The 26,144-nt window shown below is 47.1% G+C and overlaps 1 protein-coding gene and 1 long non-coding RNA gene across 8 annotated transcripts in view; one reads left to right on the top strand and one right to left on the bottom strand.

The window, feature by feature from the left end:
- The window catches only part of Mct1 (Monocarboxylate transporter 1), a 217,333-nt gene that overhangs the window by 168,933 nt on the left and 22,256 nt on the right, over positions 1-26,144 (top strand). For 5 of the 6 annotated variants that reach the window (XM_075884456.1, XM_075884519.1, XM_075884563.1 and 2 more), the window contains 6 exons: positions 694-1,024; positions 4,790-4,988; positions 11,719-11,990; positions 18,508-18,893; positions 21,372-21,497; positions 22,231-24,843. In XM_075884456.1, the coding sequence (XP_075740571.1) occupies positions 694-1,024; positions 4,790-4,988; positions 11,719-11,990; positions 18,508-18,893; positions 21,372-21,497; positions 22,231-22,511 (1,595 nt within the window). In that variant the 3' untranslated portion in view covers positions 22,512-24,843. Of the gene's footprint in view, positions 1-693; positions 1,025-4,789; positions 4,989-11,718; positions 11,991-18,507; positions 18,894-21,371; positions 21,498-22,230; positions 24,844-26,144 lie in introns of those variants that run through there. The other variant, XR_012889211.1, reaches the window with a different exon arrangement.
- Positions 820-20,344, bottom strand: LOC142787021 (uncharacterized). 2 transcript variants are annotated; one of them, XR_012889226.1, is made up of 3 exons: positions 19,927-20,323; positions 4,766-5,019; positions 820-973 (listed from the first exon to the last, which is right to left on the bottom strand). It is a non-coding gene; the product is annotated as an uncharacterized LOC142787021 (long non-coding RNA). The 2 variants fall into 2 exon arrangements; XR_012889234.1 differs by having other exon boundaries at positions 822-973; positions 4,762-5,019; positions 19,927-20,344.

The raw sequence follows: 26,144 nt of genomic DNA, 5'->3' as shown, positions 1-26,144 counted from the left end.
CGTCTGAGGTGGTCCTATATCGTGGAGGAAATGCAAACACATGTTAGGTTCCGATTGCGTTCGAAGGGCGGCCGGGCAGTGTGAGTATCAAGACTGGAAAGAAGACTGAGACGACGGCTTCGGTGACTGCATGAGCAAGCCTAGGAGTTTTATTATTGTTATCTGTTACTCATAGCAAAGAGCGCTTGTTTAAAAAGGGCCCCCTCTCTATGTTGAATTCTCACGATATCGAATTGTCAACAGAACCCACGTATGTAGAAAAACATCTTAGGCTACGGAATTCCCGTATAGGCAACAGTTTTAGCCAGTCGTGATGTTTGAATTTCATTAGGAAAAAGCGTGTATTATGACAAAAAGCTTGCGAACTGCAACACTCTGACAAAATATCGAATAAAAAGGGTGTATTTTTGTCCCACATCGATAATCACTATCCGGCTTGCTTGCGCTTACTTTCTTGAAAACTCGGCACTAGCCACTTTCCTATCAAGAAAGATATATGCCATGCTGTAACATGTCGTCGTTCGTGACCTGAAAGGGCCGGGCGCGCGGCGATAGTACAAGGAAAGGAACGCAAAATAGATGACGATCATTATTGTGGGTTGAAATGATGCCCTTTTTACTCAATCATTCTCTTTAGTAGAGTTTTGCGAATCTTGCACCGGTTTCTGATCGGTCCTATTATCCCCTGCGCAGGCGCAGGCTTCGGGCTCATGTACTTGCCGGCGATCGTGTCGGTGACCACGTACTTCGAGAAGCGTCGCGCCTTCGCCACGGGCATCGCGGTGTGCGGCTCGGGCTTCGGCACCTTCGCACTGGCGCCTTTCATCGAGTGGCTGGTGCACGTGTACGGCTGGCAAGGGGCGCTGCTGTGCACCGCCGGCATGGTGCTCAACTGCTGCGTGTTCGGCGCCCTGCTCAGGCCACTGCCGGAGCCGGTGATCTCGGAGCCGGCGCCGACCGCCACGCATGCCACCTACGACAAGCCGCCAATCAGGGAGATCAACGGAAACGCTTACCACAACGTGTGAGTGCCGCGGGCTACAACAGTCGAACTAACCAATAAGCCAGGCCTTGACGAAGGAGTACGGGAAGCAGGGCGAATAGAGTGCACGCCGCGCATGTATTTCGCTGATGTAAGTTAACGTGACTCTTTGTACGTCAACTGATGATTTCAACAGAAATGAAATAATGAAGCCTAATACATGTGGGCCACGATAACAAATCAAATACGATCGAAAACTTCTGCAACATAGCGCCCAGAACCATCGCGATGCTTCGTTGCAAAACGCTGGAAACATGTATATTAGGATTTGCAGCTGATGTTTGAGAATTTGCAGTTCGTATGAGGAGTTCATCAATGGTAATGAATAAACCAGTGAATTCAAGATGACGATGATTTGCAGGCTCCTGGAGTAAGAAGTAATCATAAAGCACATATTTGCCGTGTAAAAGAACTTTCGATATTACGTTTCGAAATTGAGTTTCCCCAACATGCAATTTTCGAGAACTGCTTCAGTTTGACAGTTTTTTGTTGTTGTAGCCCTCAAATTGAACTACATTTTCCTCATGTTTCTTTTTTTTACACGTAAGGAGTGACGTTATCTCTTTCAGATTTTTTTGTTTCACACACATGCATATTCCGTGCAATTTTCAAATTGACACGAGTACACTGCGTCTGAACACTTCAAGGCTTGCCTCGTTATCACTTATTAGCATGTTTTCATGCACTTTGTAGTAAGCTTTCTGTATTATAATATTGAAGCCGTGAAATATGGGCCACTATTGGCACTCAAATGTTTAAGTTTATCAACAGAAAGAATGAAAACAAGAAAGCTTGTATTGTAAACAATGCTATAGTTCGAAGTGAATACAGTATAGTTTTTTCCAAAACTCAGTATACTTGTAGGACATCAACATACAGAACTAAGCGAATGTCTCGTTTTCTTTTTCACTGGGCTATGTAAAAAGGTTCCGACTAGTGCCTAGCCTGCCTATGAGCACATTCTTTCTTTTTTCTGCTTTCGTTGCTTCTTTCTTGGTTGAACAACCAACTACAATTCAAACTCGTACACTGCGAAGTTGGAATCGTGTTAATAAAAGCACGTTTAAGAAAACCGCTTACTTTTAAAGGCAGCCTGGTTTCTCTTTATATATGGAATGTCCAAGCTGAAGCTCATACGGAGGTGTTCTTTAAAAAAAAGAAAAGCATGCCATGGCATTCGCCAGACATCCTTGTTTGTTTACGTTTTCACCTTGCTGAAATGTAAATTACTTAATTCCATCCAGAGAAATGCCGCTGTGCCACGCAGATTGTTTCTTTGTATTTCCGTATATTTTTTTTGGAGGGGGGGAGGTGTCACATGTCCCGTTAATTCGGTAGGCGATCGCCGGGCTAATTCCAAGGGCCGAAGTATCGCCCCCCCCCCGAACCGCACCACGAAAGCGTGGACAATTTAGAAGTGGTCCTTTTTGGCGCGCCAGCGGACGCCGGCTGTGGCCCAAAGAACAAGTCAGAGCCGAGAGTTGATAAACAAAACAAAATTATATTCTCAATAATGGCAGATCAAAAACAATACACAAGTATGCACACTCCACAATAGTTGAATACAATGTGTCGCCAATCAAACAACGTACTAAACAGTACAATCAGCCACACTCGAAACAACGGACACAGACAACAAAACGCACTACAATGCAGTCGCATGCATCGAACAACCAAGACACCTAAAGACTAAAGAGTTAGAAAACTTATTCAGTCCAAAGTTCTTGGAACAAAAGTCTGGATGATACTCTTCCGAGAATCACTCATTCAAAGTCCAGCGTGGTTGTCGTTCCGCTGCCCCCTAAGTTTCTCTTCCAGGAAACCTCGCGTCTTCACTTGGCCACTCTCCAAGCTTCAAACTTCTTCGCCGGAAACACGTCGGCTTCCCACAAACAGCTGTTGCCACGCGTCTTCGCTCGATAGCGGTAGACACACACTCTTGCCTGTAGCTCGAGTCTTCACCCCTCAGGTGTAAATCCTCTCCTTCTCCTCCTTTGTCACGGAAGACAAAAGGCTTCGCCCACAAGGCGGTACACCCTACGCACTCTAGCGCATACTTTCTTCTTCTCCTGCTTTGTCACTAAGGACAAAACCTTCACCGACAGACGCGGCGGGATACCCTACGCACTCTGGCGTTAACTTCCTTCTTCTGCTGATCTCCCATCTCGGCTGCTCGATTAAATACCTTCCGCGCGAGATTCCAGAAAGTTCTCATCATTTTGTCGGCGCGATACGCAGCGAAGGCTGGGGAGAGGGCGAGACAGTTCGAAGGCCATCCGCGACGGATGACGAAACCCGGCATCACCACGCCCCTTTCCATCTAGAACATTTCAGGGCTTGCTCGGGCGCCGATGAGATGAGGTTCGTCGGCGAACCCACGCTTCCGAGGGGAGAAGGACGTGCGCCCGGAGAGTCTTTGGATGCTTGTTTTCTTTTTTTATCGTTGACCTCTCGGCGCTTCGTCGCGAGAATTTGGTGGCACGCCCGTTTTTGAGCGCTCGTTTTGTGACAAGGGGGGAAGTGAACGCCAGAATTCCGATTTTCTGAAAAAGAACCATTTGAAATGCAGATTGTAATGTTTTATAAAACATATACTATACCGAGAATTCCCCAATACTCACGCTGTACCTTAAGAAATAAAAACAAATAAGGTCAGAAGTTTATCTTATTTGTTTTGGGATTAGCACCGCATTTTCTAAGCGCCAATCCTTAGTCCATCGTGTAGCCATTAACAATAGTATTGAGCAGAAGTATAAAAAATTCAGTATTATTTACGCTGTAAACCCTCAAGTTTTACACCGGAAGCGGTTGGCTGCGGCAGGCTAATTTCGGTGTAGTGATTTCGTCTGTCTTAATGGTACAAACTGAATATGACGTCACATGACGGTGCCATATATACGTCCGTGTATCAATGTTTCCCAAACGAACAGACCCGCTAATCTGTCTCGTGATACGATATACAATACTGGTGAGAGCTTAAGGAAGTAGGACGAATACAATGGCTATGACAGCACTCGTCTTAGTCTGTCACTAGTTTGTGCATTGTCTTTAGCTTGAATTTCGCAGACACTCTTGAAAGATCGACTAGTCTAAAACGCTATTCAGTGTGGGCTGTGGCAGATTTAGTTTCTCCAATATGAAGTGTAGACATTTAGCTGCACAAGTTAGTATGGATCCATGGTATAAAGCAGCACAAATAAAGACGGACACACAGGAGGAAAAAACGAGAGCCAGCACTGACTTTTGAAACTCAGCGGTCATTCTCGTCTGTCTTTTTTTCCTGCGTTTCCGTCCTGTTTTTTCACACTGCTTGCTATCATTGATGGCTGTCTAATCATCATCATCAAGACGAAGATGTTTATGTTCACTCGACATGCGTGTATGTGCGTTCTACTTTGTGGACAGTATACGTAAAGAGAAAAGTGCCGTTTAAAGAGACGTGCTCGTGCGGCCACCGCAGGTAGCCTCGTCGCTCGCTCTCTTTGCACAAGCGTGACCTCTTGCCAGCTCAACTCAGCTCTTCTCTCGAACCCTAACCCAACCAGAGAGGAGTGGGAGGCGACCCTGCTGGGTTGCTCGGACATTCATGTTCAAAGGGCCCTAATCCAGAAGGCAAGGTTAACAAGTGTCCCCAATGGGGTCCCGGAATAAGGACCCACTATGAAGCCTCTAAAGGGCTGCACCTCTCCTATGTTTTTTCAATAAATGTTTTCACTCACTCACGTGTGTCACGATCCATCGTTGCAGGGAGGGTGCACCCCGACGCAATGGCGGCCTCAGCTCGTGCTCGGCGTCTCGAGAGCTGTCCCTCTCCACGGGCACTATCGCCGCCGTCCGGGCTGCCGACACTGGCGAGCACCAGTCCGAAGCGCACCGCAACCGACGACCCCGTTCGGCGCTGTTCGCTCGTGCCACCGGCGGAGGCGTCACCCTACCTCTGCTCACGGTAGGACATTCGTCGGGGGCTTCTTACTATCCTAAAATATACAGATGTGGAAAAATACAAATATTGTGTTATTGCAATGGCAATCGTATGGACATTCCCGACGCATTTGTCCCGTCGGCATCAGTGCCGCCGTGAGGGTCTGTATAAAGTTCCAATAGAATCCATTGCCCAGCGCGTCGCGTGTTGTCTGTGCAAAATCAGTTGAAGACTGTGACCCAGGCGCAGAAGAAATGCGCACCGTCTTTAGTGACGAGAAAACCTTTCTAGGGGGGGGGGGGAGATGTGGCTGAGTGGATCTGGCAAAAACATCGTACATCGATCAATCAGGTCCGGTCGTACGCATTTGTATCTTGCAAGAGATCAGCAGACGGCTCTTAGCTCTGTACATGCGGTCTTCTCAGCGTACCCTTACTGGCAATGTCCTATAAAAAGCATGATAGTCGTTTCGCTCACTCAATCAATCAATCAATCAATCAATCAATCAATCAATCAATCAATCAACTTTTATTTCTCATAGAGAAATATGGGGGTGACGGAAAAAAAGCCGCAGTACTGCGGCTTGACAAAGCTCCGGCCCCCTACAAAGTCCAGCAGTAACAATGATCAACCACACAAAAATTGATTTTGCTGGAAAATAAAACATTTGATTTGAATGCACATTGACAGGAAGAGGCAAATGTAGCGATTTCTAGGAGAAACATGGGAGGACTTGGTCTTTATACATCATTATACATAGTAATACACATTCATAAGACTTATGGAAAAAAGGACAAAAAAGAAAAACACGAACAGTTGTAGGTAATGATTACGTGTACAACAGAAGTTGATAAATAATCCAACAAAAAAACTGCAAAGGCAATAAATCAGTATTACACTGAGAACATAAAAAAAACGTTAAAAAACATGCCGTAGTCATTGGTAAACGACATGAACGTAACAGTCATTTGAACGAAATCTGAAACAGGTAGTAGTTACCAACACTGAGCACATTTCTCTAGTATGAGAAATGTTATAGCCTCGGTTTATTTTGTGGACCATGATAATAAGTCCTATTGGTGAAAAGAAGATTACAATTTCAATGCACAGTACAAAAAAATTCATATGCAAAAAAAAAAAAAAAGAAAACAAAAAAAAGTAAACAATTTCCGAAAGAGAATGAGCAAGCCAAACGCACACAGACAAAAAGAGAAAAAAAACGCCATGTACAAACAGAAGAACCGTGCGTATCATTCTGCGACTGATGAATACGACTAGATGTTAGTGTGAAACGAAGTCTAAACTTCACCCGATAAGAATGAGCGAAAGGTGCGTGCTGAGGCCGACTCAGTGGCTATGCCATGTTTTGCATATTTGTTTAAGATTACGGCTAGTTGATACGATACAGACTGATTGCCATAGTTTGTGCGGCATATTGGCTGGATCCAGTCATCCTGACTTCTTGTGTCGTATGTATAGTGACGTCTTGCTAGGCGAAACGAACTGATGAATTCGGTGTTATTAGTCCTCATGGCGAGACGGTATGTACAGGAAAGACGGAATGCGTAGACGAATTTAACTTTGAGTATATTATATGCTTCAAAATAAGGGGCAGTATGAGTAGCATACGGAACGTTGGCTATTGCACGAATTGCGCGCTTTTGGCATATACCGAGTTTTTTCAAGTTGTCAGAGGATGTAGTACCCCATACAAGATGACAATAATTTAATGTCGATAAAAATAATCCATTATATATCAGACGTTTAGCTTTTACTGGTAATATTTGACGGTTTTTATTAATTAATGCAGTGACGGAGTTTAACTTGTTGCAAACATTTTGCACATGCTTATTCCACGACAATGTTTCTGTGAAAGTGACACCCAAGGCTTTGATCTCTCTAAGAACACTAATTTCGTCATTATCAAGATACAACTTTTTTGTCAGTTCAATAACTCTGTTTCTAGTGCGGAAAATTATGGCTTGAGTCTTTTTTGTGTTATTTTCAAGGAATTTCTTTTTGACCACGCTGATACTTCTGCAAGCGCATCATTAGCTAAAGATACCAACCCATCCGGCTTTACTCCGCTGAAAAAAAGGGCTGTATCATCGGCGTAACCTACCCACTTACAATTAGTAAAAGAGGAAAAAATGTCGTTTATGTAGACGATGAATAGGAGCGGGCCGAGTATACTGCCCTGGGGCACCCCGGACTTCAGGCGTTTAGTCTTTGAATCGAAAGTGTCATTTGTGACAAATTGACTTCTATGGCGAAGGTATGAACGCAGAAGGTCATTGGACCTCCCACGCACGCCATAGTGTTCTAGCTTATACAGTAGTAGGTTATGTTGCACACAATCAAAAGCTTTTGAGAAGTCGATGTATACACCTAGTACTATATTTTTATCTTCAAAGGCATCTATTATACATTCTTTTTGAGCAAGTAGTGCTTGTTCTGTGGATTTTCCTTTCAAGAACCCGTACTGGGCCAATGAAATGAAAGAGTGTTTATTCAGGAAGCGAACAAGTCGTGCGTGAATAATCTTTTCCAGGCCTTTTGATAAGATTGGGAGTATAGAAATTGGTCTAAAATTTCCCAAATCATTTTCATCGCCCCCCTTGTGTATGGCAATTACCCTTGCTGTTTGCATTTTTTCTGGAAAACAGCTACTTTCAAGCACTAAATTGTACAGTGTTGTCAGAATAGGAGCAATAATGTCGATGATGTGCTTTATAGGGCGGATTTGCATGTCGTTTGCATCCAGTGATCTAGAAGTTTTTAAGCTCCTAAATATACCGACAACTTCACTCTCCGTTGTTGGGAAAAATACCATACTGGAGTAGGGTGAACTGGTACCTTGAATGGGATATGGATTTACGTTGCAAGCGCCTGACTGGCCTACCGCAATGAAATGGTCATTGAGTGCGTTTGACAAATCTGAACCGCACTTCATGAGACCGTTTACACACAGGCTCGAAATCGCACGGTCAGTCTTAGGATGAACTATGGCGTTTAGTCGTTTCCACAACAGCTCAGTGTTTGCCGCGACAGAGAAATGCTTGAAAAAATATTCTTCCTTTGCTTTCTTTAGCGTAGCATTCAAACGATTTCGGAAAGATTTAAATTTTTTCCATGTTTCAGGGTTTCTGGTCCTGATGAAAACCCAATAAAGGTTATTTTTTACCTTGATTTGGCTGCGAAGGTAATTGGTTAGCCATGGTTTTCGCGATTTATTACTTCTATGCCTGACAACGTATGGGAAGTGCTTATTGTACAGTGTCCTCAGTTCAGCAATAAAGGTCTCGTACATGGAATTTGAGTCATGTTTTCTAAAAACTTGACGCCAGTCGTGGGCTTCAACCTCGTTACGGAAAGCGTCCAGAGATGCACTGTTTATATCTTGGAAACGCTGAGGCGGATCGATAATCCGCTTAGTTGGCACTTCATTTTCGATGAAAGTAAAGATGGGAAGATGGTCACTCATATCGCTTGCAATCGAACCGCTACAAAGGTTTTTTCTGTCGGTGTTAGTGATGAATAGATCGATAAGGGTATTTGACGAATGAGTAATGCGGGTAGAATTTACAATAGTGTTTACAAACCCGTTTGACTGCAGTAAAGCTGACAGTTCGATCTGATCTCTTGAGGTTTTTAGCATGTCTATATTGAAATCACCGGCAAGAAAAAGAGAATATTTGTTGGAACGAATGAAGTCAAAATATTCTTCAAGAAAACAGAAAAAGGTGTGTATATTGGCGTCAGGTGGGCGGTAGACGACACAAAAGATATTGGATCGACTACGCACGCTTAGAACTTCGAAGTTAGCATTTGAAACGGAGAATTCGTCAATGATGCTCACGTTTAGCTCAGCCTTAGCCAACAACAGCACGCCCCCTCCTTTACGTTGAGAGCGGTTTAAAGCAAAGCCTTGGTAGCCTGGTTGGGCGAACGGCACGGAATACTTTGTGTACCACGTTTCAGATACCATGATGATATCAAACGGTACGCCCGTGCTAGCAAGAAATAGTTCGAATTCGTCATGTTTGGATTCCAGCGATCGCGCATTCACATGCAGAAAAGACAAGTGATCATATCCAGGTAGGTGTTTAAGTGAAGAAGGTTTTACAGCCATGACGGCAGTAATCTACAAGAAAAAAGGGCCACGTAGGCAACAGTCTCATAATTATGACGCGTCGGCTGACTGCGTCATCTTCTCCAAGTCGCTTGCGGAATTTAAGCGCAGAACGGCAGAGTTTTCGTCTCGACGAGCAAAAATTCGTCCATCCTTTGTCCAGACATATCGCCAGCCTGCCACCCTCTTCCTAGCCACAGCAGCACCGAGAAGTTGCTTATTCTGACGTGTCAGGTGCTCATTAACAAACACAGGTTTTGTAGAACTACAACCAAGCAATGTGCCCGTTTGGCGAGTCTTCCTGGCCTTCGCCAGAAAAGAATTTCGCTTCTCACGACGGACAAAGCGCACAATTATGTTTGGTTCGCTGTGCTTAGTCGTGAAGACGCGGTGACAGATGTCAATATCGTCTTTCGATACCGATTCTCCAATGAGCTGACCCATCTTCGAGACCACGTCAATCACATCTGGTTCTACCGGAACTCCCTTAATCTCTACATTATTGGAGCGAGTATATTGCTCTAATTCATCGACTCGCGCAGTCAACCTCTCGTTCTCTTCCTTTAGTTTCCGATTGCTTAACTTTAGCTCTTTTATCTCATTTATGAGCTCTTTTATGTCTTTGCCCATCTCAGTCACGCTGTCACAAGACTCGCTACAGTACTGAACGCTCTGTTTCAGTGAGCGAAGTTCTGACATCACCTCCTTTCTAAGGCTATCAATCCCCTGTTGCATTGTCATGCTATCGCTAAGTTTATCGTCAGTGTCCTCTTTACCCGTTTTTCGCGTGTTGCGGCCAGTCATTTCGAGATGGCCACAGACAGCAAGAACATGGAAACACAATGTTGAAAGAAAACGAATGCAAGTGACACAAGAACTCTGCTCGGCAGCAGTGCAAGAAAACAAGAAGGTACTATGGACTTAGGAGCACAAAATCTTGTGCTTACCTGCGAGATGAGAAGATGCCGATTAGTATGTGCACTGTTGACGCACTGCTGCCGAACAAAGTCGCCAGTCAATGTCACAGCGGTTTAAATAGGTGCTGTAGGTGTCGCTGACGCTTGCGCACGCGACGTTCCTTGTCAGGTGTCGCTGACGCTTGCGCATGCGACGTTCCTTGTCAGGTGTAGAGCAGCAGCACCGAGCGATGTCACCTTCCTGGTGCGGACGGTGATCGTGCTTCAAAGATAATCGTCCCACTGCGAGATGAGAAGATGCCGATTAGTATGTGCACTGTTGACGCACTGCTGCCGAACAAAGTCGCCAGTCAATGTCACAGCGGTTTAAATAGGTGCTGTAGGTGTCGCTGACGCTTGCGCACGCGACGTTCCTTGTCAGGTGTCGCTGACGCTTGCGCATGCGACGTTCCTTGTCAGGTGTAGAGCAGCAGCACCGAGCGATGTCACCTTCCTGGTGCGGACGGTGATCGTGCTTCAAAGATAATCGTCCCACTGCGAGATGAGAAGATGCCGATTAGTATGTGCACTGTTGACGCACTGCTGCCGAACAAAGTCGCCAGTCAATGTCACAGCGGTTTAAATAGGTGCTGTAGGTGTCGCTGACGCTTGCGCACGCGACGTTCCTTGTCAGGTGTCGCTGACGCTTGCGCATGCGACGTTCCTTGTCAGGTGTAGAGCAGCAGCACCGAGCGATGTCACCTTCCTGGTGCGGACGGTGATCGTGCTTCAAAGATAATCGTCCCACTGCGAGATGAGAAGATGCCGATTAGTATGTGCACTGTGACGCACTGCTGCCGAACTCCATCGGCTGATTTAACGTATACACCAAGGGGGGTTCTGAGTGAGCTGCTAGCCTTTGTATAACATTCTGCTTTCTTCCTATCGCATTCATCGTTTCGCTTTTGCTGGGAAAGTGACTTTTTTATTTTCATCAGAAATTATAGGAATACGCGACACAAACTTTTGCCGCTGCCAAATCTTGCACGTGATGCCAAGTGGACATAGTTTGTTCAAGTTTGTTAAAATCTGATGACTTTCTATGCTCCATACACAATGCATGGATGTGATATTCGAGTGTGTACGGAGAAGAGTGATAGCTTGATGCGTACAATCTTCCTGCACCACTAGATGTAAAGACAAACTGTGCGGATAAGAATAAGAGAAACTGAAAAAAAAGTACAGCGAAATTGAAAATAACGTGAAGCACTTTTTGGCATACCGAGAGCGTTCAACTCTCGAACGCGGCTCTTAAATTTTAAGTGTCGACTTGCAAACAGTTTATGACATGCATATCTTAGCTTGACTGCCGCGTTTAAGGCAATAAAGTCTTTCTTTATTACTTGTATTACGGTATTACACCAGTTTGCGATACCAAGCACAGAAGCACGATGTTACAGAAATCTGAGTGTACAGCTAAACGAGCTTGGGTGGTGACAAAATACAACGCGTGTTCGTTACAGATTGTTTCCTTCCTCCCTTTTATAATTTTTGAGCTTGCCCACATCGCAAGTGAAGTAGCCAGAGAAGCTGCTCTAGCACGGGTACACGTTGTTTGTCGCCCTCTGCAAGGTGTATTGATGCTGTCAATAGCAATCGATGCCATATGGATCCGACAAAGTTCTCTTCCTTGTTTGTGTCCTCAGTCGTACTTTCTCGCACGCAGCTGGAGGACGAGAAGACGTCAATGTCGTGCGTGCACATTGCCGGCTCTAGTCCACCGAGCCCGACGGGACCGGCGCCCCATCTGCACCCGTGCCCGCGGAGCCTGCTGGTGCGCAAGGACATCTTCTACAGCGGCAGCCTGCAGAACCTGCCGCCCGAGTACCGTGCCTCGTCCTCCTTCCTGTCGCGCGACATGTCGCTCAGCGTCACCTCGCTGCGCACCATCAAGTCGGTCACGGTGCCCACCTCGGACGAACGCACGCGCATACAGAAGTGAGTCATCTCGCTGCATCTTACGAAGCTCGGGCTCGTGTACTTCATGATGAAATGAGCGATTGAAACTGGGAGTAGCTCCTTGCACTCGCTCCTTCATGATCACGGTAGAGAACAAGGATGACTAGCAGACGGGGATAAGCGCGGACTGTAAACTGAAAGGTTAATTTTGTCATGCAACATACATATTACTAAAGCACGAAAGAACACTTAGCCGTTTTAAATAAAAAATAAAAAAAACTGTACACCTGATGCCCGAGGTAGAATAGTAAGTTCATTGGCCATCAGCGCCTTTCCCAGAGACCATAGCTCTTTATCTAAGGTAGGAATGGACAGTTTTCTCATATGGTTGTCAGGTTCCCTCATAATTTTCTCCGCTTCTCTAAATATTCGGGCACGAACGTCTTTGTGCTTATGCGTCGCAACTGTGCCTTCAAATTTACGTGGCAATCACATCGCCGGACATGCAGTATACTGTCATCTTGGATAGTCACCAGTTGACGTCATCGTCCATTTGCACTCACTTCTTCGGCACTACATTTTTAATGAGCACACAGTTGTATAAAGAGGTATGAGATTGATTAGCCTACGAGATGGCCTGCAGCTATATTGCCGCGACATAGTGCCTGCATTCAAACAACGCGCCCGTCACCACGCGCACAGGGACATACATGCGCGCCGTCTAGTGTTGCGCAGAGACGATGATGATAGCACGAGAGCCAAGCTGGCCCCTGCTGATGTGCGCCACGCGCTTGGGACTCTTTTGAAGAAGTAGAAGAAGACATCTTTGGTGTTATGCTGTAACGTGCTACGACCATCGTCCTTTTGAGTTGTGGGCACAGGTTCGCCCTTTAATAAATACGTTTTATTATACCCCGAGTCCTTCAACATCGTTACATTTCTGATGGAGGTACTGGGTAATGAATCAAAGCCCTACGAACGTAAGACAGCGTAGCCCTGACCACAAGCGAGTTGATCCTGGGGAGCCGACACCTGTGCATCAGAGGACCAGTCGCCGTCTTCGAGGTGATTCACCAGAATTCAGTCCACTCCACTTCACGCCAAGGGAAACTCAGTCAATGGACGCCGCCACCATGACAAGTCATGTAACATCGGCCCAAGTGGTGATAAATCAGCCTCACCAGCCACCGGTATTTCATGGCGACTCGTATGAAGACGCAGAAGATTGGCTGAACCTCTTTGAGAGAGTGGCACGTTTGAACGGTTGGGACGAGAGAGAGAAGCTCCGCTGCGTGTACTTTGCTTTGGAGGACTTCGCAAAGACGTGGTATGTGAACCATAAAATCTCCTTTACGACCTGGGATGAATTTCGGCGACAAGCTCTGGGGACTTATGCCAGCGTAGATCGCAAAGAAAAGGCGCAGGCTGCGCTCGATTCCAGGAACCAACTCACCAACGAAAGTGTCGCAATGTATATCGAGGACATGATCCGCCTGTTCAAGCGCGCAGATTCCCATATGACTGAAGACAAGAAGCTACGCCACCTCATACGTGGGGTGAAGCAAGAGCTATTCGCTGTTCTCGTGCGCAACCCACCACGAACAGTTGCGGAGTTTCATACAGAAGCGACAGCCATCGAGAAAACGCTAGAACAGCGGGCTCGACAGTACAATCGAAACATAAACTATGCACCTGCCAATGTCTTCTCTGGACGCCAGTGAAGTGACATAGACGCCCTGCGAGAACTCATCAGGTCGGTGATCAGGGAAGAGCTCAGCAAATTGCAAGCACCTCACACTACAGCAACACTGTCTATCGTCGACGTAGTACGAGATGAACTGAGGCAGATGATACGTGAGCCGGAGCGTGCGCCACAGCCGATCCAACGCATCCCAACGTACTCTGAAGTACTCAGACAACCCGCGGCGCACACCAATGCAGCAGTTACGATGGCTTTTCCTTGCCCACAAACGGTACGCAGCGCACCTCGTCCACTGGAACCGACGGCTATCTACCTGCCACGAGCCCGTGGTGTAGCTCGCTACGTGGATCAAAGGCCCCGAAAAAGTGACATCTGGCGTGACCATGAGCGCATGCCTTTGTGTTTCCATTGTGGGGAAGCACGTCACCTGTATAGGTTCTGCCCTTACCGACAGGCAGGATTAAGGGGCTTTCCGTTGTACGCACCATGCCCTCGAAATGGTGAACGGCCAACGGAGATCGAAGAGTCCGCGCGCCAGAGCCCACTCACTCCACGCCAACATTAGCCAAGATCGCCGTCGCCCAGGCGTTACCGATCACCCAACCAACGTGCTTCTTCCGCACGGTCTGGGCACCGTTCTACAAGTTCACACCAGGAAAACTGAAGCAAGCGACCTGTGGAGGTGAGGCCTCTGATAACTACAGTTGCGAAGATCCTCCATTACGGTTTCAAGGTGACGATGCTATGTTTACAGAGAATAAGCGCAGCAGTGCGTAGATTACTTCAGATTTGCGGTTGAAAATGGACGGATACGAGCTAAATGCTTTAGTTGACACCGGCGCTGATTATTCGGTAATGAGTCAAAAATTGGCAAAGAAACTGAAAAAGGTTGTGACAAAATGGAGTGGGGCACAGATACGCACGCAGGTGGCCACACTATTACACCGCTCGGCAGATGCACCTCAAGGCTCGAAATAAGAGGCTTTACTTACGTTACTGACTTCATCGTGCTGCCGGACTGTTCAAGAGAGCTTATACTAGGAATGGATTTTCTGCAAGCCAATGGAGCCATGATTAATCTGCGCAGATCCAGTGTAACGTTTTCGACCGAACAAGCTATGTTGGGGGAGGAATCGGAAAAGCGACGTCTTACTGCTCTGCGCGTTGTTGATGATGACGTCACAGTGCCACCACGCTGTAGTGTAATGGTGCTTGTTGAAAATAAGGCATTTTGTGACCACGAAGGAATAGCGGATGGAAACGTAGAGCTCTTTTTAAACAAAGGAATTTGCGTGGCGAGGGGTGTTGTTCACTTAAGGAATGGCCGATCAGTTGTCCTCCTTACGAATTTTGGGAATGAATGTCAGCACATCGCGCAAGGTATGGCTATCGCCTATTTCCACGAGTTCTGCATGGCGACTGAACTATGCAGTTTAGCGACAACGCCAATCACTCCACAAGAGACCTGCAATGTCGACGCATCAGTTAACGTCAACCACAGGCTCCCAGAATATCAAAAGAAACGATTGTTCGCCCTTATAAAAGAGCTTTCGGACTGGTTTTCAACGTCCTCTAAGGTGCGACGCACGGCTATTGCAAAACACAGGATTATAACAGAAGAAGCCACGAGACCGATTTACCAACACCCATATCGAGTATCGCAAAAGGAAAGAGACGTCATCAAGAAACAAGTGGAGGAGATGCTTTGAGATGACGTGATCCAGCCTTCCAGCAGTCCATGGGCGTCTCCCGTAGTGCTTGTTAAAAAGAAAGATAACAGCCTTCAATTCTGCGTCGACTATCGGAAACTGAACAGCCTAACGAAACGGAATGTATACCCTCTGCCGCATATCGATGATACACTCGATCGACTACGGAGTGCAAAATACGTCTCCTCCCTTGATTTCTAGAGCGGACATTGGCAAATTGAGGTGGATGAGCGCGACCGTGAAAATACGGCATTCGTAACCCCAGACAGTCTCTACGAATTTAAAGCGCTTCCATTCGGCCTGTGCACAGCGCCAGCTACGTTTCAGAGAATGATGGGCGCTGTTCTCGCTGGACTGAAATGGCAGTCCTGCTTGGTGTACTTGGATGACGTTGTCGTATTTTCCGCTACATTCGACCAACATCTAGAGCGACTCTGCACAGTATTAGAAGCCATTCGTTCAGCAGACTTGACCATCAAGTCAGAAAAATGCCACTTCGCTTTTGAAGAGCTTCGATTCCTCGAACACGTCGTCAGCTCCGACGGCGTTCGGCCAGATCCCGAAAAGACAGCTGCCATCGCGAAGTTCCCGACACCCAAAGACAAGAAGTCAGTACGTCGCTTCCTGGGTTTATGGCGATTTGTGGAAAATTTTTCGAACATTGCTGAACTACTTACTAATCTGACAAAAGACGAGGTGCCCTTTATGTGGGAAAGTGAACAACAGGAAGCATTTTATGAGTTAAGAACACGTCTGCAAGCCTCTCCAATCCTCGCCCACTTCGATGATACTACCGAAACTGAAGCTCACACTGATGCGAATAACGTCGGCCTCGGAGCCATTCTAGTCCAGCGGCAAAACGGCCAAGAAAAAGTGCTAGCGAATGCCAGCCGCAAGCTTTCGAAAGCTGAGACAAATTACTCTGCAACCGAAAAAGAGTGTCTCGCTGTCATCTGGGTCATAAGTAAATTTCGGCCGTACCTCTACGGTAGACCATTCCGAGCAGTCAGTGACCACCATTCCTGTGTTGGCTAGCGAATCTTAAGGATCCCTCTGGCCGACTAGCAAGATGGAGCCTTAGGCTACAAGAGTACGATGTTACTGTGGTATACAAATCTGGGAAAAAGCACAGCGATGCCGACTGCCTGTCACGCGCACCAGTGGAGACGAGTGAGCCGGAGTAAAAAAAACTTCTCGTTTCTAGGCGTCGTCCAGGCATCAGAAATCGCTCAACAACAAAATGACCCCGATTTGCTGCCGCTTATACAGCGTCTCCAAGGACTCAACGTTAAAGTCCCGCGCACTTTATCCAGAGGGCTCCCTCCATTCTGTCTTCGAGAAGGGGTCCTTTACAAGAGGAAATTCAAGCCTCATGGCGACAAGTTTTTACTCGTTGTACTTGCACCTTTACGAAACGAGATTCTGCACGCATGTCATGATGAGCCAACATCTGGACACATGGGTGTCAGCCGTACATTCGCCAGAATTCACCTAAAATACTACTGGCCAAAACTGTTATCATCAGTTCAGTGCTATGTGAAAACTTGCCGTGAGTGTCAAAGGCGCAAAACTCCATCCGTGAAACCTGCAGGCCTCCTACAGCCAATAGAACCACCGCATGCCGCATTCCAACAAGTCGGCATGGATCTCCTAGGCCCGTTTCCGACATCGACTGCACACAAGAAGTGGATAGTCGTAGCCAAAGACTATCTCTCTCGCTACGCTGAGACTGACTCGCTGTACACTGCAACAGCTCTTGAAGTTGCCAAGTTCTTTATCAACAACATAGTCCTCAGACATTGTGCACCCAGTGTCGTAATTACAGATCGTGGCCCAGCTTTTACTGCAGACCTAATGAAATGTCTGATGCGAATGACCCATACAGACCAGAGAAGAACTACAGCATACCATCCTCAAACAAATGGCCTAACGGAGCACTTGAACAGAACTCTGACTGATATGCTTTCAATGTATATCGACGTCGAACATAAACTGCGGGATGAAATACTGCCCTACATCACGTTCGCATTTAATACTGCTGTTCAAGAAACAACGCGAGTGACACCATTTGAACTTGTATTCGGCCGAAGAGTCACCACTTCACTGGATGCCATGTTACTACTGAATGATGAAAGCAGCAATCCACCTGGCCTAGACGACTTCCTGCAAAGAGCCGAGGAAGCACGACAGATGGCGAGATACAGAATACGCCGCCAACAGCGTATCGACTCCTATCGGTACAATCAGCGTCGTACCGAAGCGCATTTTCAACCAGGTGACAAAGTATGGATAAGGACTCCTGTGCGTCGCCGTGGACGTTCTGAAAAACTTCGGGCCTTACGAAGTACTCCATCGTGTAAGCGATGTAACTTACCAAGTCAGATCCGCTATACACGGGAGCTCAAAACGCCGCAACCCTACAGAGGTTGTACATGTAGTCTGGATGAAGCCTTACTATGAATGATCACCGGAAGACCAGTGACGCCTACCACAAATCTATTCATGGCCTGACGCATCGGGACAATGCGTATGAGGAGGGGGATCATGCCGAGACATAGTGCCTGCATTCAACCAACGCGCCCATCACCACGCGCACAGGGACATGCATGCGCGCCGTCTAGTGTTGCGCAGAGACGATGATGACAGCACGAGAACCCAGCTGGCCCCTGCTGATGTGCGCAACGCGCTTGGGACTCTTCTTGAAGAAGTGGAAGAAGAAGACATCTTTGGTGTTCTGCTGTAACGTGCTACGACCATAGTCCCTTTGAATTGTGGGCACGGGTTCGCGCTTTAATAAATACGTTTTATTATACCCCGAGTCCTTCAACATCTTTACAATATAATGTCGACCAGTTATTGATACACCTTGGAATGGTTTCACTAGATGCAATCTAAAGCAAACTTAGCAACATAGAAGTTCCGGACCACCATAAAACAGCCTTGAACACGTGTGAAGAAGACGATGTACGCCATATCAGCCATTAGCCCTAAAATAAACCCTCTGATTACGAGTTGAATGCCATAAACAGCGGTTTTAGACAGTCTCTTTATGTCTGTTGTCACTATTCTGACTGTGGTTCACTTCCAGTTGCTTCCATATTTCCTTGCACGGGTCATCTAAAGACGGGCGGATAACCCTGTGCAGGTTCTTCTGCTCGAGCGAGATGGAGGCAGCGCTCCGTGAGATGATCAACTTCACGCTGCTCAAGTCTCCCGTGTTCCTGCTGTTCGCCACGTCCAACTTCTTCACGAGCGTCGGCTTCAACGTTCCTTACGTGTACACGAAGGACCGCGCGGTCGAGGATCTGCGCATACCTGAGGAGACCGGCAGCCTGCTGCTCTCCTGCATTGGCCTGTCTAACACGCTGGGCCGCGTCATTCTGGGTTACCTGAGTGACAAGTCGTGCGTGAACCGGCTGTGGCTGTACAACGCCAATCTGACGCTGTGCGGCCTCGCCACGGCGTTCAGCTACGTGGCGCAGAGCGCCATCGCCATGACCGTGTACTGCGTCATCTTTGGTGCCACCTCGGGTATGTAGCGCGCCCGATATTCATGTATCGAAGGTTGAACAAATGCACGTCATGTCATATGTCGCCAGTGGTCTGGCCAACCAATGTAGCTGGATGGGAAATTGGCGAGAAAGTTAATGTTATACGAGGAAACTATAGTTATCTAATTTACGCTTGCTTGCCATGAGATAAACCACCTGAAACTTCATCCTGCAACAATCTGGCAAAACTGAAGTAGCTTGACACAAAGTGTTGTCAGAATTTTCTATTATATAACCTTGGGAGTCAGTCGGCTTTGTGTCACAATACTTGAATTTCAGTAGGATGCTTGAGTGGGTTTGTTGTGTACATATTCTTTTGTCAGTTTCGATATATAGCTTTCTTCATACGGCTATATATTAACACAAAAGTGTTTTATGCCAGGGCCTATCAAAACTTGGATGGATGGAGGACAACTTTATTGTTCCGCCACATAAGTAGGCCTACTCCCCGTGCCCGGCACGCATGCCCAGGTGACGGGCAGCAACGTATTTACGTCATGAAAAGGAAGTAGAAAAAAATGCACATAATAAACACACCCGCTACCTCTAGGTTGACGACAAGAGATGCTATGCACGCTATCTACTGCGTCACGGGCACACTCACTTGAGAAATTACAAACACGCCTTTTATATTTGACACTTTCCGCTCATATTCCTCTTGGTTTGCGTGATAGGTCACCGTATAGAACTGAACTGATTCACCATGACCATTGCTTCCGCGATTAGCACCTGAAGCGCGTTGTTACTACGCGTCCGTCCCATTCGGCAGGTCACTAATAAAAGTGCAATTTCGACAGCGCCTTTACCCACTGTGAAATAGCGACCTTAGCTGAAGCGTTGGTCTCTCATAGCATCGATCTATATTAAAAAAATGCCTCCATATTCACGAAGTCAATGATGATACGTGGGCGAAGCTCCGGAGGTAAATAAATGAGTGGGTGAAGTCGCGCTCATCGCAGGGTCTTTGCCCGCCACCAAACAGTGTTTGCAAGTAGAGCACACTGTGTACTCACAGTTATCTTCTTGAGTGGCGGAGGCAAACTCCCACAGTAGAACGGTGATGACGTTGGCGCGGAATTGCTCATTTCTGACACTTGTCATTAAACCACAGGTGGTCGCAAACCTTGCAGCTGTGACCCAAACTGCAATCATCGGCGCCACCAACCTCAGGTAGCGATCGCTTCAGGCGCTTGGCTGCAGCCTCCCCCGTCCCCACCGAATCAGGGTGCGCTTTCTGGCATCTCCGTGCCGCCGTCGTTTCGCGGGCCCTTAACTCCGCGTCCGCGCGTCCTTGGGCGCGTTTCGCCGCCTATGCATTGGTCGCTTGTCGTTGTTTACAACGAGACCGTGCCACTTCAGCTTCTCGAGCTCGCCCCTCTGAGCTTTGATGGCGAAGCCGAGCTACCGCCTTGCGAGCCCTTCACTCCGCTACCTTGTCTTCTTCGTTCATATTATTATAATCGAAGTGCACACACTGACGGCTGTCGAAAGAGAGAGAAAGCGCGTTCGGTGGCACGTAGGAGCGGCGCTCTGCACAGGAGCGAGCGCCGCAGAGCCATATAGTGAGCGCTCGTGTGCTAGCGGCTGGCTCCGAAGGGCGGACAAGGCTCGACCTCAAGGAGCTTCGCCCCTAATATAGCCCGGTGACGCGGGCCTGCCTCGCCCTTCAATAACACCGTTCTCCGCTTACAGTCGCTCAGAGAAAAGCCGCAGCCGGGCTAGAGGGTATACACAATGCGCGTTACGTTTCCCTATAGGGCGGGTCTGTAGTGTTCAATAACTCCATAACATGCCATGCTATGGCTACCTTAGTCAAAGTTCGCCGCCCAATCAGTGACGGTGTTTTGACAGTCGTAACGCCTTCCCTAATTACTCTCTCACCGTGAACTACAACAGCTACCACAAACGATTGTTTATTCGTTGATCATGCGTGCTAGCCGTGGGGATAAAAATGTTCTGCCAAGCGTCAGCGTGGGTGCATCAACGATAAACGATGATACTGCTGCCAAACTCCAATAGACGTTGTGCTACTATCTCATAAGAATGTGCCGTAAACATCTAACTACCTATTTGAAGTCACACTTACTTTCGTGTCACATCAATTGCTATGACAGAGGGATCAACTTTATTTTTGTTTCGCATATTTCTAATTCAATAAGGCGGTATCCACAGCTGCCTGCAACTAGAGTTACGGTGTATGCCTTAAATGCAGCATGGCAGCATGCGCCTCTATTTGCGAGAATAGCGCTACAACAACCCACCCTGAAGTATGGGAAACAGATTCCTGTGACTCTTCGTACAGATGCACTTACCTTCGTGCTTGTGGCCCCCAGAAACTTCACATTTCGAAACGTGGAGGTGCCCAGAACCCTTGTGCAGTTTTGTTGTGGTGCCCGCGGTCAAATCGTAGTAATTGTTATCGATATGCACGCACTTATGAGTCGGAGATTCCATGCAGGTGCCTTCGTGAGTCTTACCTCCGTGATCTTGGTGGACATTCTTGGTTTGGAACGTTTGACCAACGCCTTCGGGCTGCTGCTTTTATTCGAGGGTGTCGCCTGCCTCGTTGGACCGCCGGTGACCGGTGAGAGAATATAACTCCGTACCCAAAATAAAGGTTACGTATAAGAAAAGTGTATTGAGTTAAGGGCAAAACTGATCATATTTGACAATGAGAGTAAGTTTTCTGCCTTTGGGGGGGGGGGGAGGGAAAAGCAAATGTGAAGAACTATAGCCGAAACGGTGCATTTCACTGGCGGGAAAAAAACCACACGGCCGTGTACTGAGACTTGGGTGCACCATAAATAACACCAAGTGGTAAAAATTACCTCAGTCTTGATGCACAGCATCTCTAGAATTCATGTCAAGGCTCTGGGACGTAAAAAGCCAATAATTATGACTTTAGTGGAAATAATATTAGATACAAATTTTTTCAGCACAAAGAAGAAGTAAATTCAACCCTTCATGCGCTGATTTGTGATTGTGCTGTCTGCCGCTGGGGGTGTGTTCCTTGTAATTTTCGTTCTGTGCACATTGATATAAATGCGACCCGCCAAACTTTGCCTCGGATCTACAGGGCTGTCAAGGTATTTTTTCCACGTAACTGGGTAAATACAACATAGAAAGTATACTTCATTGTATTAGAATGGAGTGCGGCACATGCTTGTCGTTCAACCCGCACAGACGCTGCAAAAACCACGATGTCTCGATGACCTACATTTGTAACCTTTATGTTTAAACCAGGATATAACGATGGCTACAGGTATTTCGCAGGCGAATAAAAGAAAAGTGGAGCCTTCGTTTTTGTTCTTACGCAGGCTGGCTGTACGACTACACTGGGTCGTACGACCCGGGCTTCTTCCTATCCGGTGCCATGATCGCCTTCGGAGGTGTCATGTTGTTCGTGATCCCTTGCGCGCAACGCTGCGAGGAGGCTCAGGAGAGGAAGCCGGCCGTCGGCACCACCACAACCACCACTACGACCACCAGTGGTACGACCAAGTCTTGCAGCAACTCATTCCGGGAGGACACCACGGATTCCAGCCATGGTCATACCCTCTCCTCGTCGCTCAACGGTCGCGGTCCGCACAACGTGTGAGCCCGGCCACTCTTTCCCTGAGATCGTGAACACGGGGCGGGCGAACGGAGCGTTGAATAATCGAGTATCCGGGCGCCTTTACTACGCAACGGCGCCTCAGTTTCCCGTGGGGCTGCACATCAGTTTCCTGTGGGACTGCACATCAGTCAGGCACCGCTCATTCTGTGTACCCGCCGGCATTGGGGCAGGAGGGCACCTTCTTGGAAGCAAAGACCGTTCAGCAAGACAGCGACAGCTATGATATCGCGACGGTATGCCTGAAGTTCACCGCTTTATAGCTTGGCCGACTTCTAGGCGTCGTCCTGAGGCTCGTCCCTATGACGTCAAGCTGACGACTCGGATACGTGGTATATGGATGTGTGGCACAATGAAAAAGGTGCGGCGCCATGCTGGTGGTCGACTCTGCATGCCAAAAACTGTTCTCGTGGAGAGACCCACAGACAACGGTCGCCGGTCCGATACTTTTCAGGGCTCTGTTCGTGAATGCTTCGCTTTTCTTCTAACCAATGATATTGAAGCTGTGCAATGGACTCTGCGGCCTTACCAGCACGAAAGAATAGCAGGGGCGTCTGTCTTGCACTTTTGGTCCTGCTGCATGGTATTGTTCGCGGGGTATTGTCCGCGCGTGCTCGTCCCTTGGCTTCGAGACCAAAGAGGGCAGGATGAAAAGGTACAACTACATGAAGAGAAGACCGTTCAGTTCGAGCCGGCCACTTGTGAGCGTCACTATGGGTCTCTTACTGTGACGGCACGCCTACCACAGTTGTTATGTGGCCGTTTTCCATAGAATTACCATGGAATTTGCGGAAAGGAGACCCGCACACATCACAAGTCACTCTCGGAAAGTCAGTTACACGAGCCCATAAGTTCATACTCAGTCAACCAGCCAATTGCTTGCTGTTAAAGGGTGAGCGATGTGTCTGTTCTCCTGGGCAGCAGCCTCGTCTCTTGCAGTGCTCGCCGGCTGTAGCTGCACGAGCTTCTTTGTGTGAAGTGTCGACGGCGGAACAGTAACTGCGACAGTCACGGCGGTGCCTTTGCATAAACTCTTCGTCGTATTTCTGTTTCTTTATTAATTTCACTGAGTGGCAAGACTGTAACCCTGATCCTAAAAGGGCTATCTTTGCCAGAAGGAACTTTTTGCCTGTGCATTGCATTCGCAATGAGGACACCTGTTTTTGCCAAATCGCAGCTTACGCAATAGTTATTCATTAAGTGTTTAATTAGCGTCCAAGCCATTACTGCGTTATCACGTGTCGTCTTTGCGGATCGTGTGATGCGGAGCAAGCGGTTATTGGATTACTCAGTGGCTCTGTTGAAAGAGCTCAGTCAAAAGGAATTGCGCGTTCCATAAGTGATAGCGGCTAGTTGTGCACGACAGTGTATGTCCCTAAGTACAATGCCGCAGTGTAACGATATAAGTTAGGAAGTTTGCGTGAAGTATTGTGTATCGCTGAATTGTCATGTGCCACACAGGAGAATGTGCTGCTGTACTGCCTCTTTACAGAGTAGGTGGAGTGCAGCATTTGTCAGTGCAAAAAAATGAGAAGTGGCGGGGGGACTTATTTCTGGCAGTATTGTGTCATCGCTCTGAAAACGCGCTTGCCATAGGCGGGTCTAGCGAGACGAGGTGTATACCGAGTGATGTAAACTTCACGTTCACTTCTCCCTAATAGTTTTTCTAAGCTTACTGTTCAACCCTTACTCATTCATCTTCCTCGACTCCACTCCCGATGCATAAGGAAATGCCGAAACCCGTGTTTTCGAGTGCTGCAAAGTGTGATAACACTCTCGCGTAGTCCGCACAGATAGGAGCCCTGAAGTGTCCTTATCGGAGCACCCATCCACAAGTTTCCGCGGCCGCGCTCCGGTACGCGGTGAAAAAACTGTCCTTTTATAGCGGACTTCAAGCGTGCCCTCTCAGTTCACTCCACTATGAACTTCATATCACCTGAACGTTTTCTTTTTGACTTGACGGAGTTTCTGGCTGTTTAATTGTGTGCGGTGTGGTGCAAGTGCGTGATCGGGCCGAGCAAGCGGAGCAAGAACTGTGCAAACTATCTGGCGCTTATCTATTGGCGCTTATCTTGTAGGTACTTCACAACGTTGCGCTTATTCACTGAATGTTTATTGCTGTCTTCGTGTTCTCTTCTTTCATGCCTTCGCGCTGAAACGTGATCTAAACGACTGTGTTATGCCAAGAGCACAGTCTGAGCGGGAATGGTTGCTGCCCTGGGTCTTCGTGCAGCTATGCGCGTTGTTCTGTTTTGACATCATTTCGCGTCTTCATTAAAGCCTTAAACGGGAGAAGTACCGGCAGGAGAGCACTTTTTCCCGGTGTTGTTTCAGTCTCTAACACAATGCCTACTGCACAAAAAGTGTGTGGCCCCATGTGTGTGTTCCCACAAGATTCATTCGTCCAAAGCCACGCTTAAGCTAACGGGCATCTGGTGGGCTTTCCAATGACATCTAATCATCCGAAGCCAGCTGCGAAAGTTTTTAAGACTAGATGAAGCGAATCAACGATTAGCTTCTGTGTACGATATCTTGGATCGTTAGAAACGGGTGACAAATTTTAATTGGTCGCCTCCGATGGACGTCATTTAAATAACGTTCCATAGCGAATATTTCAGGAAGGTGAATGCGTAGTTTCTTGCGTTTCACTAAACAAGCGAATTATAACGACAAAATCATATCAACGTGTGCATGTGTATATGAAGAGAACGACAATGGAAATGTTTGGCGATTCCGGCTAGTGGAACTGTAAGTCTTTGGTGACGAGGACGAGGCAGGCGTATTGCTGTGCAGCAATTTCAGTGCCTCCGTTTTGGGACATTGCCACAGAGATGTATTTGATGCAGTGTGTAATTTCATTGAAGCCACTAAACATACTTCAATATAATGCCCGTGTTAGAAAATACTAAAAAAAAGTCGGGGAGTGATTTTTTTCAATGTGAATGAATATCAGACATACATGCCAAATTAATCGGGTTTGGCAAACGCAGTTGTATGGTCGGATTCAAAAAATGACATTATCGTTATTAGTGATTTTTTTCTAGATTTGTAAAGTTTCTTCCTCTCTGGATATTTATTTTTTATAATGTTTTTCTTCTTGTACATCATTTTTGTAAGAAATATTGCAGTTACCGTACATAGGATACTGTATGTTTTTTTGGCCGATTCCCCAGAGTTGGTATGTGTCATGGATTCTAGGCTACAAACAAACAAGCTGTACAGCTGGTCTTGAACACGCACTTTCGCTGCCGCAAGTTGCTATCATTTTTTATGCACGCTGCACCATGACAATATTTAACGTTACAACTTGAACGTTGTACTATGCAAGTAGATTGAAGATATCAAAAACGTCGTGTAGTTTACGGAAACATCCGTGCATGTTCCACATCTAATTTAATGCAGGATATGAATCCGCCAATGGCATATTAGCCATCGAGGTCTGAAAACCATGTCGTCATAATCATGATTGGGATGTGGGGTCTCACTTGTGAAGACTTTTCTATAAATGTACACCAGTAAGTCATCTTTAACGCCCTTGCATATTTCAAAAAACGGTCGTTCTCTAAATTTACTCCAAAACTTTCGTCATCCTTTTTGGGACGTCCCGAAGATGTCTCA

This window comes from Rhipicephalus microplus, chromosome 1 (assembly GCF_043290135.1).
Source record: "Rhipicephalus microplus isolate Deutch F79 chromosome 1, USDA_Rmic, whole genome shotgun sequence".
NCBI classification, from domain to species: domain Eukaryota; kingdom Metazoa; phylum Arthropoda; class Arachnida; order Ixodida; family Ixodidae; genus Rhipicephalus; species Rhipicephalus microplus.
The sequence above is the reverse complement of the archived record's forward strand: the minus strand, read 5'-3'. Positions and strand labels throughout refer to the sequence as shown.